General features: G+C 47.5%; 1 protein-coding gene across 1 annotated transcript; it reads right to left on the bottom strand.

Moving 5' to 3' along the window:
• Nucleotides 1-2856: 2856 nt before the first annotated feature.
• On the bottom strand, nt 2857-9628 carry LOC123027050 (melanin-concentrating hormone receptor 1-like). Its single transcript, XM_044437393.1, has 3 exons — nt 9171-9628; nt 6439-6981; nt 2857-3070 (listed from the first exon to the last, which is right to left on the bottom strand). Exons 1-3 carry the CDS (start codon nt 9626-9628, stop codon nt 2857-2859), a joined length of 1215 nt encoding a protein of 404 aa, XP_044293328.1.
• Nucleotides 9629-13387: the final 3759 nt, after the last annotated feature.

Genomic DNA, 13387 nt, shown 5'->3' with positions numbered 1-13387 from the left:
CTGGAACTTGTAGGTTTCGTCCTGTTCATTCTTCCACGTGGTTGTACCCTCTATTAGATACAGATGAGCGGGCGAGCTTGGAATTCTGATTCTTTCTGAGTGACATTGCGGGTTTGATTTTATAACACAAAGTCAAATATAAGCAACCTTTTTCTATAAGGATTTATCAATTGTTTAATTTTACTGTTGTGTTAAGTAGAGTTGCAGTCATGTGGCCACCGTTAATATGCAGGTGGAATAAGGATAAGAGGTGGATAGGTTGGGGGTCAATAGATTTATGGGTGCATTTTGATTGTCATTGTGTTTATTTCATTGTTTTTAATGACATATTTTAAGTGGTTGTTTTTTTGTAAACCATTCCAGGAGCCATGTATGGCTGCTGAATGGTACATAAAAGCAATAAACAAACAAACAATGAAAGTAGTTAAATGTTAATAGTAGAACCATCCTATATTTCAGTTTGGCGATCTCCGCTGTTAGAAAGGAGAGAATTGTAGATATTTCTATGTGGATAGGGAGGTTCGATTGAAGATTGGATCTTTTCCTCCAAGGACAGAGCTCTCCCTGAGTATCCCAAAAGACCTGAGGCTCAAGTTTACAGGAAAAAAAGAAGATAAAAAAGCACAAATATTTGATGTCAGAATAAAACACTAGGCAGAAAGATTCAAGGAGAGGGGTGGCAGGAGGCAAGACACATGTCTGCAAAAAGCTATCTAATCCCAGGGAATCACCTGCAACATACCCACCCTTTCCTTGAACACCAGAGCACAAGTCCATAGACCTCTCCAGCTATTTCTTTCAGCAACTAAGTATCCCATGACTTATTATTCCTGAATATGGATGTTTTATTTAGCATCATGGTCGGTAACCAGGATAGCTGCTATTTCATCTATCACCACATCCCATTTGTTTGCCCCAAAATGAATGCCAGTCAATTGTACTGGCTGACACTCAAGTTAAATACGATTGGGGGAGGGTCACTTCTATTTCTCACTTTTTCCCCTGTACCATGATTTGCATCCAATGTTGATCCTACATAACGCAGACCCACTGAAAGGAATGGTTGTTCTTAATATAGCAGAGTTGAGCAGATGTGAGGCTTATAGGAGGCAGGGGGGGTTGTTTTTGTTTTTTACAGAAACCCAGAGATCCTGAAGATACAAAATAGTGGCTCAGTTTGGGAGACATACATTAATACATTAAGGAATAAACAGGGTACCTCTGAGTACATAGCTGGTCTAGGATTTTATGATTGGTAAGCAGAACCAAGTACAAAAGTCATTTGACACAAAGATCCACTCTGCATTTCCTCTAAGCATTCTTTTTCAACAATGAACTTGAGGGAGCTTCACAGGGTTTCAAGTTATCATGTTAGACAACTGGGAGTCAGAAACCATCAGGGATCTACTGCAAATCACCTATACAACACAGCACTCATTAAAAAAAAAGATTTGGCATAATCACACCTGTGTTCTTTTCTAAAGTAAAGGTAAAGGTTCCCCTGCACATGCATACCAGTCGTGTCCAACTCTGGAGCTGGTACTCATCTTCATTTGTAAGCCGAAGAGATTGTCTGAAGACGCTTCCGTGGTCACGTGGCCAGCGTGACTTAATGCTGAGGTACACAGAAAGCTGTTCCCTTTCCCACTGAAATGGTGCCTATTTATCTACTCGTATTTGCATGCTTTCAAATTGCTCGGTAGGCAAGATCTGGGACAAAGTAGGAGGTTCTCACCCCATCATGCAGATCCGAACTGCCGACCTTCCAGTCAACAGCCCTGCAACTCAGTGACTTAACCCGCTGCGCCACCTGCATTCCCAGTTTTCTCTACACATCCATACACATAATCAGACTTTTGATATTACAACAGCCTTCCAATCTTTCTTGCAGGAGCTTCTTCTCCTTACCAGGAAGGATTCCCAGAGTTTTTTGGAAATTTATTTTGCTTTCAGCTTCATTAATTTTATGCATGGGCTTTCTCATCCAGTCATGTATCTACTTCTTCCCAAATGTACTGAAAGTTGAAAGGATTGCCCAAAATGCTTCTACCAGATCCAGTGCATGATATTAGAAAGTATTTCCCAACCATAAGACACCCTACCCCACAAAACAAAATGTCTTCATCAGATTTCCTTCCTTCAATAAATTAAGGGTCCTCCTCCGATGAAAACCACAATCTCTTTTGTCCACAATGCAACAGCCCTCCTGTGACTGTAGCTGTCCATTTGCAGATGCCACACTTCAAGGAGGATGTTGAGAAGGTAGGTGCATCCTGAGAAGCATGACCAGGATGGAGAGGCATCCAAGTAATCAGGCCCTATGAGGAAGAGCTGAAAAAGATGGGAATGTTTAGAAGCTGTTAAGGGGAGACATGATATCTTCAATACTCTGAAAGGCTGTCATGCAGAAGATGCCGCAAACTTGTTCTCTGTAGCTCCAGAGGGTAGGACTAAAACCAGCAAGTGGGAAATGGCCAGAGAGCAGATTTTGGCTAAACTTTAGGAGAAACTTCCCAATGGCAAGAGTAGTTTGACAGTGGAAGAGGAACACACCTAGTGGAAGAAGTGGAATGCCTTAGAAAGTGGCAGGCTCTCATTTGTTGAAGGCTAAGTAGAGGCTGGATGGTCATTGACTAGCAACTCCATGACTGCGTCCTGGATTGTAGCTCCACTGCGCAGAAGGGATTGGACTATAGGACTTCCAAGGTCCTTTCTGACTCTAAAATCCCATTGATTCTATGGTGTACTTCTCTTCCTCATCACTTTGTGAATCTTCTTTGCAATTTTGTGCTCAGTGTGAGGACGAATAGCCTTATGATGACATCCAAGCAAGCAAAGTCCTTCATAAGAATCTTCTTAAACCCCATTCAATTCCTCGTGTCCACTGATGGCCGCAGTGAAACTACTGGTCTCACTCACAGAGTATAATGGTATTTCCATATCAGAGGGACGACTCCTGCATGAAGGGGACACAGCCTGGCTCACTTGTGGACTGTACATCATTGTTGTGATTTCCGGCGTAGATGAACTGTCCCGTATAGCCCTCCATTTTGTGAGAAATCTGCAGTACCTGTGGAAAGGGAGAGATGGCAATTGAGATGATAGCTGTTTCTTTTCTTTATCATTTTTACAGCACCTGTGCATATTCATCCAGAAGCAAGTTTCACTGTATTCAGTGGAGCTTATGTTTGGGGTAACTGTGTGTAGGATAATGCGGATTATTGCCAAAAAATCCATTTTCTTGGATGTGTGCGCGTTCATTCTAGCTGCCTGTAAAAACTCAATTTCCTGAAGACGGGCCTTCAGGAACTTGCTAAATCACCTGCTACTGGCCTTTCAAGGCTGGAGCAAAACCTTGGGTAATTTAATTTAGCCCAGGCTTTTGTGAGATCTTTCCACCTGCAAAGCCCAGGAAAACTATTCTGCCAGCTAGTGAGTGGCAACGAGGACTCACCTCACACTTGTCAAAAGCCTTTGAGTGTTCACTGAGAGGTACTGCTGCCCTTTCTCTCCATCTTCATGGGATTTCATTTTGCCTCTGCTTGCAGTCAGCTTTTGACTCTGTGTCACAGTTTGGGCCCTATCCTAGTTGAAGACCCATATTTAGGTGCATATAGGCACGTTCAGGTAACTGTCTTTGTTTTTGCCTTGAATTCTTCTTTCCAAAGGGTGCTCCGTTTTGCGGCATGTTATCCCTTTTCTCTTTCCTTTTACAGTAAAGGAAATACATATACTCACCACCTATCATAACTGAAAGTGTGTGTCCTATTCCAATTAAGCCTTTGCTACTAAGCCCAGAGCTTAGCTACTTTGCTACTGTTACTGTATAGAGTTTCAGGTCTAGGACTCTGAGATAAAGAGAGCTGGCTTAGGGGTACTTTATACTGTCTGAGAGTTCCCTGGTTCAGAATGAGGTGGATGTAAATGATGGTGCCAGCCGAGTTGGAAAACTGTTTGTCCCTGCCTACTGTCAGGATCCCCAAGGATGGCATAACCCCTCCTGACGATGTGTTTGCAAAAGGCAGCATCTTTCACTGGGCAAATGCCTGCAGGACCAGGAGCAGATCTGCAGCTACTTGCAAGAATGCCAGCCTGAGCAGTCCCGCGGCACAGGCAGGAGCCCTGAAAGTCTCCGCTGTGCTGTTCAGCTTTGCCACAGCGACATGAGCCTTTGTGGTGGCTGCATCATGGTCCCGATCCTGTTTCCAGTCTTGCCTTGCTTCTGACCCTGCCTCGACTCCTGTCTGCTCCTGACTGTGCCTTTGCCTCTTGTCTGACCCGACTTTGCCAGAGACCTGATCCTCACTCTGGTCCTGCTACGCTTGGCTGGGCATCAGGTGGCTTTTCTGCTTCCGACCTTGCCTTCGCCTCTGGTTCGGCCAAGCCTTGTCCACGTCCGGCGCTTGCCGCCCTCGCCCTTGCCTTTGCCTCTGGACCTGCTATGTCTTGCCAGTACCTGCCTCTTGCCTGCGCCTGGCTCTGCCGTCACCTGTGCACCTGCCAGACTCTGCCAGTCATCCGACACTCCCTGCTTCCAGTCTGCTTTTGCTTCTGGCCCTGCGATGCTTTGACAGTGCCCGGCCCACGCTTGCTCCTGACTTCCCCTCTGCCTCTGGCCTCCTCCTCATGCTCCAGCCACAGACTCTACTGCCTTTGTCCTGGACCTGACACTACACTGCTAGGAGGTAGGCAGCCCATTCCCTCCCTGAACAAGCATCATCACTGTTGATGCTGCCATCAATATTTATGCGCTGCTTTTCGGGGCCAAAGCTCACAAAGAAGCATGCAGAAGAAGATTAGCACAATAAATAATTCACACCAAATCAGTGTAAACCAGAAACATCAAATAGGAGTACCAACCACAGCAAGAAAAGCACATTAGCTATTTACATTCTGAAAAGTGAAGGCTACAGTGAAGAAATAAATTCAGTATTTATTTATTTATTTAGGGAACTTCTATGTCACCCCATTCGCCAAAGTATGGGATTGCACTCCCCTTGAAGGAGCAGGCTCAGATGGCCTCAGTGGCATGGAGCATCCTCTACCAGCTCTGGCTGATGGCTCAGCCATGTCCTTACCTGCACAGGAATATCCTGATTTCAGTAATCAACACTCTGGTAATCTCCAAGCTAGACTACTGTAGTGTGCTCTGGGTGGGGCTGCCCTTGAAGACTGATCAGAAATGCAACTTGTGAAAAATACAGCAGCCAGAGTAATAACTGGGAACAGAAGGCCTGAGCATACAACGCTGATTCTGGTCTGCTTGCACTAGCTTATATGCTTCCAAGCCCAACCCGAGGTGCTGGCATGGCTTAGGACTGCAATATTTGACAGAACCCCCTCTCCCAGTCACTATCTGCCTGGAAAGCCTGTTTAACATTGGAAGTCTTCCTCTGATTAATACCTCTGAGTGAGACAAGTTGGTGCCAACAAGAAAGAGCCCCCCCCCCCCCCCGCCAGTTATGGAACAAGATCTTTACTGGAGCTGTCTAGTACCTTCTCTGCGGTGGCAACCAGATTATGGAATGGGCTCCCTGGAGAGGTGCACCTGGTGCTGAGTCTATATTCTTTTCGGCGCCAGGTTAAACTTTTTATTTAATGGCTATTTTAAGAATTAATTTTATTGTTAACAGTTGCTTTTTATTTTTATATAATCTTATTGAATGTGTTATTGTTTTATTGTTTTTCATTCTATGTTTGTAAGCCGTCCTGAGATGCCGAGGCATGTGGTGACGGGATATAAGAGTTCTAAGTAAATAAATAATACATCTCTCACTTTGTCATCAGGTTAAGACTGTCCTCCATAACACGGCATTTAGCAGCTGTAAGTAGTATTGGGGGAGGAAGAGTTATGTTAGCTGTTCTAACAGGTCTAGTCGTATTACCCTGTCTTAATTATTTAAATTGCTTCCATTTAGTTTTTAAATTTCTGTAGTGAAATGTTATGTTCCTCTTTTTTAACAATGCACAAACAGCTTGCCTCCCTGAGGAACATTCACCTTCTTTCTAAAACATAACCAATTATCCTATGGAGCATTAGTGCCCTGATGCAATCGCACCTATGTTCCAAGAAGATTCAAGTCACCCTCTATTATGGACCTATTCACATAATGAATAGGGATCATTGTGGGATCATGGGTTGTTATTATGGGCAAATCCTGGCCTATGGCATACCCATAGTTTGTTAATACTAACACCGAATTCACAACCCTACAACAAGGCACAGGTTCTCTTCCCGTGTAGTTCACAATTAACAGCCCGAAGTTAAACCACAGAACAGGGATTGCAGGTAACAAGAACCACCTACCATTCAACAACATCCTGTACATGGTTGCCATTACATGCAAACCAGGTGATGTTTATCAGCATCTCTCTGACAATTAGCGTTTCCGCTTCTACCCAGTTCCCTTTCTCCCACTGCATCCCCTTTGCACCCACCTGGATTGGGCCATCCTGTCCCGGAAGAACTCAGTGCAGAAAATAACAAGGATCGGGCTGACACAGCTGTGGGCATAGCTGAGGCAAATGGTGGCTTGGTACAGGTAGAAGAAGGTGGCTGAGGGGGTGGCTGTCAGGTTGACCAGCTGCAGCACGTGGTAGGGTGTCCAGCAGACAAAAAAGGCTGCGATGATGGTGAGCGCCATGCGGGTCACCTTCCTGCTGCGGACAGAGGCCTTCCGGTTCACGCGGTGCATGGCACGGAACAGGTGATGCAAAGTCAAGGAATACAACACAGTCATCACCAGCAAAGGCAGGAGGAAGGCCACTAGCAACTGGTAGAGGGTGTACCAGTAGATGCTGTGGGGACCTGGCAAATCGAGGAGGCAAATCTCTGTCTTGTTGTCCCAGTGCACCCGGGCATAGAGCATAGCAGGTGTGGCCAGAACTAAGCTTCCAGCCCATACTCCAGCATTAATCACGGCTGTGCAGCGCAAGGTCCGTTTCTGACCGATGGTGGAGGAGTATACCACTGCCACATATCTGGGAAGAGAGAGCCACATTGGGGGTATAAGTCATTGGTCAGCATGTCTGGAGCAGGAAATCACATGCCTAAATATCCCCCAGAAAGATCAGCTTTCCCTAACTTGGTAGCCTCTGGATGTGTTAGACTACAACTCCCAGAATCCTAGCTGGCTGGGGGATTCTAGGAGTTGCAGTCCAGCACATCTGGAAGGCACGAAATCAGGGAAGGCCCATCTAGATACAGTAAGCAAAGATAATTCATGCCTCCAATTACTTGTAATGGTAATGGATACTTTTTCTGTTTGATATACTGCAACCACAAAGACTGCAATTTTACATTAGAAAGTTAGCAACAGGGAAGGCAGGAACAGAAAGGCTTCTTAAATCTTTCCCTTCATGATATTTTCTCCTGCAAATCTCTTTCCCACTTCTCCTAATCCCTAAGCTGTTTGGATATGGATTGGCTTAATTTGTTTTTAAATGTTCTAGCCCTCCTTTCCATTCAGGTAGCTTACAACACAGATTAACAACCACAATTTAAAACACCCCTCGACTACCACTACTAAAATAAAATAAATTACAGCAGCTGTGCAGTTATATAAAACCAGCAGTGAAGGTAATAAAGCAGATGGTGAGGGGTTTTTTTTTCCTGCTTGCTGGCTGATAGTAATAAGAGCTCTCCATCTCAAAAAACCATTTTTTTTAAAGATGTTAACTAAAAACTCAGGAGAATAGGACACACAAGCTTCCTAGTACCTAAAGTCTGAAAGGCAGAAGAGCTGCCTCTACCATTCAAGAGTTGTAGCAAACTCTTCTCTGCCAGTGGAATGCCATTGTGGTACCATGATAGAGACAGAATGCCAGCAAAACACTCCAACAGTGAAATTGTGGGCAAGACAGGGATGGCACAGCAATGGGGCACACATCCTGCCTGAATCCTATTCCCCAGGGCTCCAGAACCTTCCTCAAGCCAAGGGCTGACTTCCATTTCAGAGAAATTCTCAGAAGTGGTGGCAGAATCAAAATAAATGGGAAGAAAGCTAAAGCAGTGGGGCAAAAAAGCCCACCAGCATATCTTAGCCTAAAACTCCTACTGCCAAGAACTAAGTCTAAGAAGGAACATTTCAACCATTTGGAAGGGGGATATGGGGAGTGTGCAAACTGCACAAAAGCTGAGAAATCACCAAACAATTGATGTTTCTGGGGAAAGGACATGGCTATCGAGGGAATCCTGGACCACTGGCAGGCCAGCTTTGGCCCCCAGGTGTACGGTTCTGCACCTGCGAGACTTCTTCAATCCATGCCCCCATCACCGGCATAACTTTACCTGAGCTCCAGACATGACACAGGAAGTTTTCCTTTCATTGTCTTCAATGATTTAACAAACTGCAGCCTCTTGCTTTTGTTCCACAATGTTGTAACACTCCAATTTGTTTTTATAAGAAATTGCACCATTCCCCGAAAATATGTTTCCATGGTAGCATGAACGTTTGCTACCTGCTGCTTGCCACTGGGTGTGTGTGGCACCAAAAGGTAGAAGTGATGGGAGCTGATGCAGCCCTTTGTACAATGAACACACACACACCCGTCCTACAAAGACAGGCAGCCCCTGGATGCAACAACCGGAGCTGTTTATGAGGGCCGTGCATGATCTTGCACTGGTCACTATGAAAATTTTCAAGCTGAACTCAGATTCTGGGTTTCTTTCCCTCCCCCCACCCCCGAGGAGAGAATAGCCAGCCTTTCTGTCCATTGGTTAGACTCATGAAATGATCTAGAGACTATGGGAGCCGAGCCCGACACAACTGGAGATGATCAGGTGGGGGAAAGCCGGTATAGCCTATACTGTTTTGCTCAACACACGTTAATTTCCCAGAATCCAACTAACAGTGAAGTACGTTGTTCCTAAAGCACGGTTACAACTAGATTCTCTCCTTCCCCTCTCACTTTTTTCTAACCTTGGCAGCAGGCCCTGTTCTGTGGCATTTCCATATGCCAGCTTTAGCTTCAAAGGGTGGGGATTCCTAGGAGCAAATACTGCGGGATCAGAGCACCTGCATTGTACCCGCCCAGACCCCGGAGAGCTGCTGCTGTGCTCAGGGCAAGATACTGACCTAGGGGAACAAAGAGCCTGCCAAGGACAGAGCAGGCTCCTCAACTGTTTCCAAACACCCCCCACCCCCTTCCTCCACCACCTTGGCTCATACCTGTCAATGCAGAGCAGGGTAACAATCGCCACACTGCTGAACTGGTTGTTGAGGTCGATGGCGGTTGCAGCCGAGCACAGGAATTCCCCAAAAACCCAGCCCTGCTCCTGGAGGAGCTGGTGGATGACAAAGGGCATCCCAAGCAGGAACAGCAGGTCTGCGACAGCCAGGTTCAGAATGTAGATGTCGGAAACAACCTTCTGCTTGCAGCCCAGCACCACAGAGATCACCAGCCCGTTGGCAAGCACACCGCAGGCACAGATGAGGGTGTAGACGATGGGCAGAACTAAGGAGACGGCTGGCCCCGGGGAGCTGCCTCTGGATGGAGTGCCCTCAGAGCAGCACAGCTCTGATTCCCAGGCCCTTAGGGACTGGTTCTCTACCTGCTGACTGGGAACTCCCAGCGAAATGTTGGACTTGGGAGAGAAGTCACAGACCCTGTCCAGCAAAATAGCCATGATGAATCCTAGGCAGCCACCTTGCCAGGCAAGGAGGTGCCCACATGGCTATCCAACTGAGCACGGGGAGGAGGGAAAACTTCTTGGCCGAAGAGACAATGGCCTACCAGGCACAGGGATAGTCCTCTCCCTCTGTTGGAGGATAAACCATGGGAGGATGTTGCCCAGCTTCTGGCAAGGGAAATATTATTGAAAGGGGATGTGAAAGGGACACTGGGCTCCCATTAGAGGATTCATCATGTCCCAGGCGCTGTGCAGTCCACCCTGCATGCCGCTTCTAAATCAGTGTCTCCTAGCATAGAGGAAATGGCCCAGTTGTCTCTTGGACTTCCTCTTGCATGCTGTGCCCTGGTCAAAGAGGAATCATGACCTCTTAGTGCTTTTCCTCTGTGTAAAACAAATAAAAATCAATTGAAATGATCCAAGTTAACACAACCAGGAACAGAGCAGGAGTAGATTAATTTATACTCCACTTTTTTTCCCTCCAAGGAACCCAAGGTGGCTTACAAAATCCTCCCCACTTAATTTTATCCTCACAACAACCTTGTGAGGTACATAAGACTGAGAGTCAGCAACTAGCTGAAAGCCCCAATTTCATGGCTAGGCAGGGACTAGAACCTGGATCTTCCAAATCCCAGGCCGACCATCTAACTAATGTCCCACACTGCTTGTCCTGCCTGAACTCCACCAGCTAAACAAATCAATGTTAGGGTTCCTTGGTGAAGCGCACAGCTTTGGGGCTCTGTGCTGGTGGATACTGGCCCCATTCTACAGAATTCAGTAGAAACGCCAGAGGTCTCTGCTGCAGGCAGGACATTTTCACTGGCCCAGGTGGAACGAGGCGGCTCTGTTCACTGATCCCTGGGGCCTCAACCGCACCCCAGAGCCTGACAACGGTGGGCGGTGGGACACTTCGGCTTTCTTGGAGCTGGGGGGAGCCGGTGCCCAGCCCGCCACCAGCTGCTGCCCTTGCCCTGGCGGCTCGTATTTCCCCCCCCCCCCCCCGCCTCCCGAGGCAAGTCCACCCAACAAGCTCAGCCGCACTCCAGACCCATAGTTGCCGTCTCTATCTCAGGTCCTCAGCTCGCAGGAGAGGGGCTTCCTCTGTCAGGGGTCGGGGGAGCCCGCCACGCTCCCCCGAACTGGAGGGGGCGGGCAAGAGGCGCGCAGGAACAACCTCCCCCCGCCCACTCTCTCCAGGTGGGGAACGGCCAGCCCGCCCGGGGCGGCTCTGTGGGGGCGCCTGGCTCTCCACCTGCCTCCCCGCGGCTCGCCCTACGCGGCGTCGTCTGGGAGAAGGCGGTCTCCGGCTCGTTGCTGGCCCCCTGGGTGGGGGAGCAAGAGTGCCGTCCTCCCCACCGCATCCCACCCCACCCCGTGGCGCACCCACGGCTCCCCAGACTGCCTGCCCCTCCGCGGAGCTCACCGCGTGCTCCTTCCTGCCGCCGCCGCCGCCGCCGCCGCGTGCGCGTGTGAATGAGCGCCCGGAGAGTTCGCGTGGATGCGCAGTCGAGCCTGCCTCCCGTGGTTTATTCTCCGTCAGGCTTCCTGCCGCTGCCTTTCATTCTGCTGGAAGTGGGAATAACCTCCCGGGTCTTTTATTAATAATAATAATCCGGCTCCGTTTACACCAGAATCGCTTCACTGCCTTCCTTCTCTCTTTTCCTGCAGTGCCTGCTTGGCTCTTTCTTTTTTAAAAAATGCACTGATTAAATAAGTAAACATAGGAAGTGCAGAGTATCTGCACCCACCACCTTGGCCAACTAAGCCTCCATGGGCCTCTTCAAGACAATGATAAAAGGCAGACAGAAGGCAGCCCTACCTGCAGGTTTAAAGTCCCATCACACAAGGAAAAACGAAAAGGGAGGGAAGATCAAGGGAAGACTCTCTGAAAGTTCTGCACCCTAACCTGGAAGCCCACTGCATGTTCAAATTATGTTAGGAACCGCTCTGCAAAGATTCCTATTGACCAACAGTATACAAACCCATCATATATCTCCATCAAATAAATACAGGCTTGTAAATTCTGGCAGACCTATTCTTGGTTACGTGTCTAATCCCTTTCAGAGTCATCCGTGAAAGAGGTTATTATCACATCTTGTGGCAATGGCTTCTTTGCAGTGAGTATTTGCTTCCTGAGCACATGATCCAGGTGTGTGTGGGCAGTGGAGAAGGCATGGCACAAACAGAGCTTTATCTATTCTAGACAGAGATGCATGCCTAGGAACTGAGCAGCTGCTACATGCAAACTTCCACCTTTGGATCAGGATAACATTCTGCAGAGATTTTGAAAATACCATGAAATAGGAAGAATCTGCTTCCTTAAGCCTGTAGAGTCTTGTTGACTTATCACTGAAAAAGTAATTTTCAAAACCCATTGATGGCTGCTTCACTCCTGCCACTAGCGCCACTAAAAATGGTTCATTTGGTCTGTTGTCAGAAGCTGGAATCCTGGCTTTTTACACCATCTATGAGTCAAGATCATCAACCAAGGTATGACCTTGGTTTTCAATAAAATCCAGCTGCCTTACTAAGTCTGGGTGTATTTTTCTGTTGCTGAAAAATGTCTTTATGTTACTTTCAGGTTCCCCAGTAAAACCGGGCGCATCAGCTCACTTCTACCCTTTTCTGTAAACAGACAGACAGGCGCGCTCATGGAAGTTGCCTGTACTGTATCTATCGCCCCATCCCGGAAAAGAGAAACAGCTACTGACGTGCAGGTTGTCCTTTTTTCAGGAAGCTGCCTCCTCAAGGAGGTGGCAGGTGGGGACCGTATGGGAAAGGGGCCATTTTAAAACTTCCTGAATGCTTGTAAAACAACCAGCCGCCTTCTTTTCTTATCTGTTGTCAGCTCAGAGGGCTGTAGAGACAAAAGCAAATGAGAGATGGGAGCCCAACTGAGTCATCTCTCCCATCATCCTGTGCCTTGCTGGCATGGCAGTAGGAAGGGGGTGGCAACATGGTATTTTACAGCTCAGACCCCACACCGCCTGTGTAGGCGAGGGAAGGCAACTCTGCTACATGAAGCATTATAAAGAGGCTGTATTGAATGACTGCAAGAATGTGTTGATTTACAACAGCAAAAGACCAGGTTAAGCTATTTTGACCTTAGAGCTCAGCACTGCCCGCTCCTACAAGGAACAGCTGGCCAAGGGTCTCAAAGCAGGGAACGTTCACTTGCATCACCTGCTCCCTGGGGGGTTTTAACTGGAAATGTTGCAACCTGAAATCTTCTGCAGCTCTGCCATTAAGCTATAGGCCCATCCCACCTACCCACCCATCCTCTATTCCATAACCTGCTATATTAATAAAGAGGATGTGTATCTGTCCTTCCATCGATCCATCCATCAGAGCCAAGAAAATGTCCTTTCTAGCCCCTGAAGTTTGACAAATATACTAAGGAGGCGCTGGGGTGAGCAACTAAGCATGGTTTCGATTTAACAGGCATGGTTTGATTTTCATTCATTTTAATGTGTCTGGCTGGCTCCCAAAGTACCATAGCCTGGAAGGCTGAGTCCAGGGGGACTGTCTTTTCTCTAGGAGCTGCTGATGGGCCATTTCAAGACCTGGTTCTCCCTTCAAATATATGGTGCCTTCAAAACAGACAACATTCCTCTGGCAGCCCTTCAAACAGAGGGCTTCCTTCTGTAAAAGAGGGTGTATTTATTTATTTTAAATGATTTGGCACCAACTTTAAAGACAGAATCCTAAAGATAAGGGGGCCAGTCACGGGGAGCCCATGAGTTCCCTTTGCAGAAG

This window comes from Varanus komodoensis, unplaced genomic scaffold (genome assembly GCF_004798865.1).
Source record: "Varanus komodoensis strain SLA01 unplaced genomic scaffold, ASM479886v1 scaffold30, whole genome shotgun sequence".
In the NCBI taxonomy this organism is placed as follows: Eukaryota; Metazoa; Chordata; class Lepidosauria; order Squamata; family Varanidae; genus Varanus; species Varanus komodoensis.
This window is presented reverse-complemented; position numbering and strand designations above follow the sequence as displayed.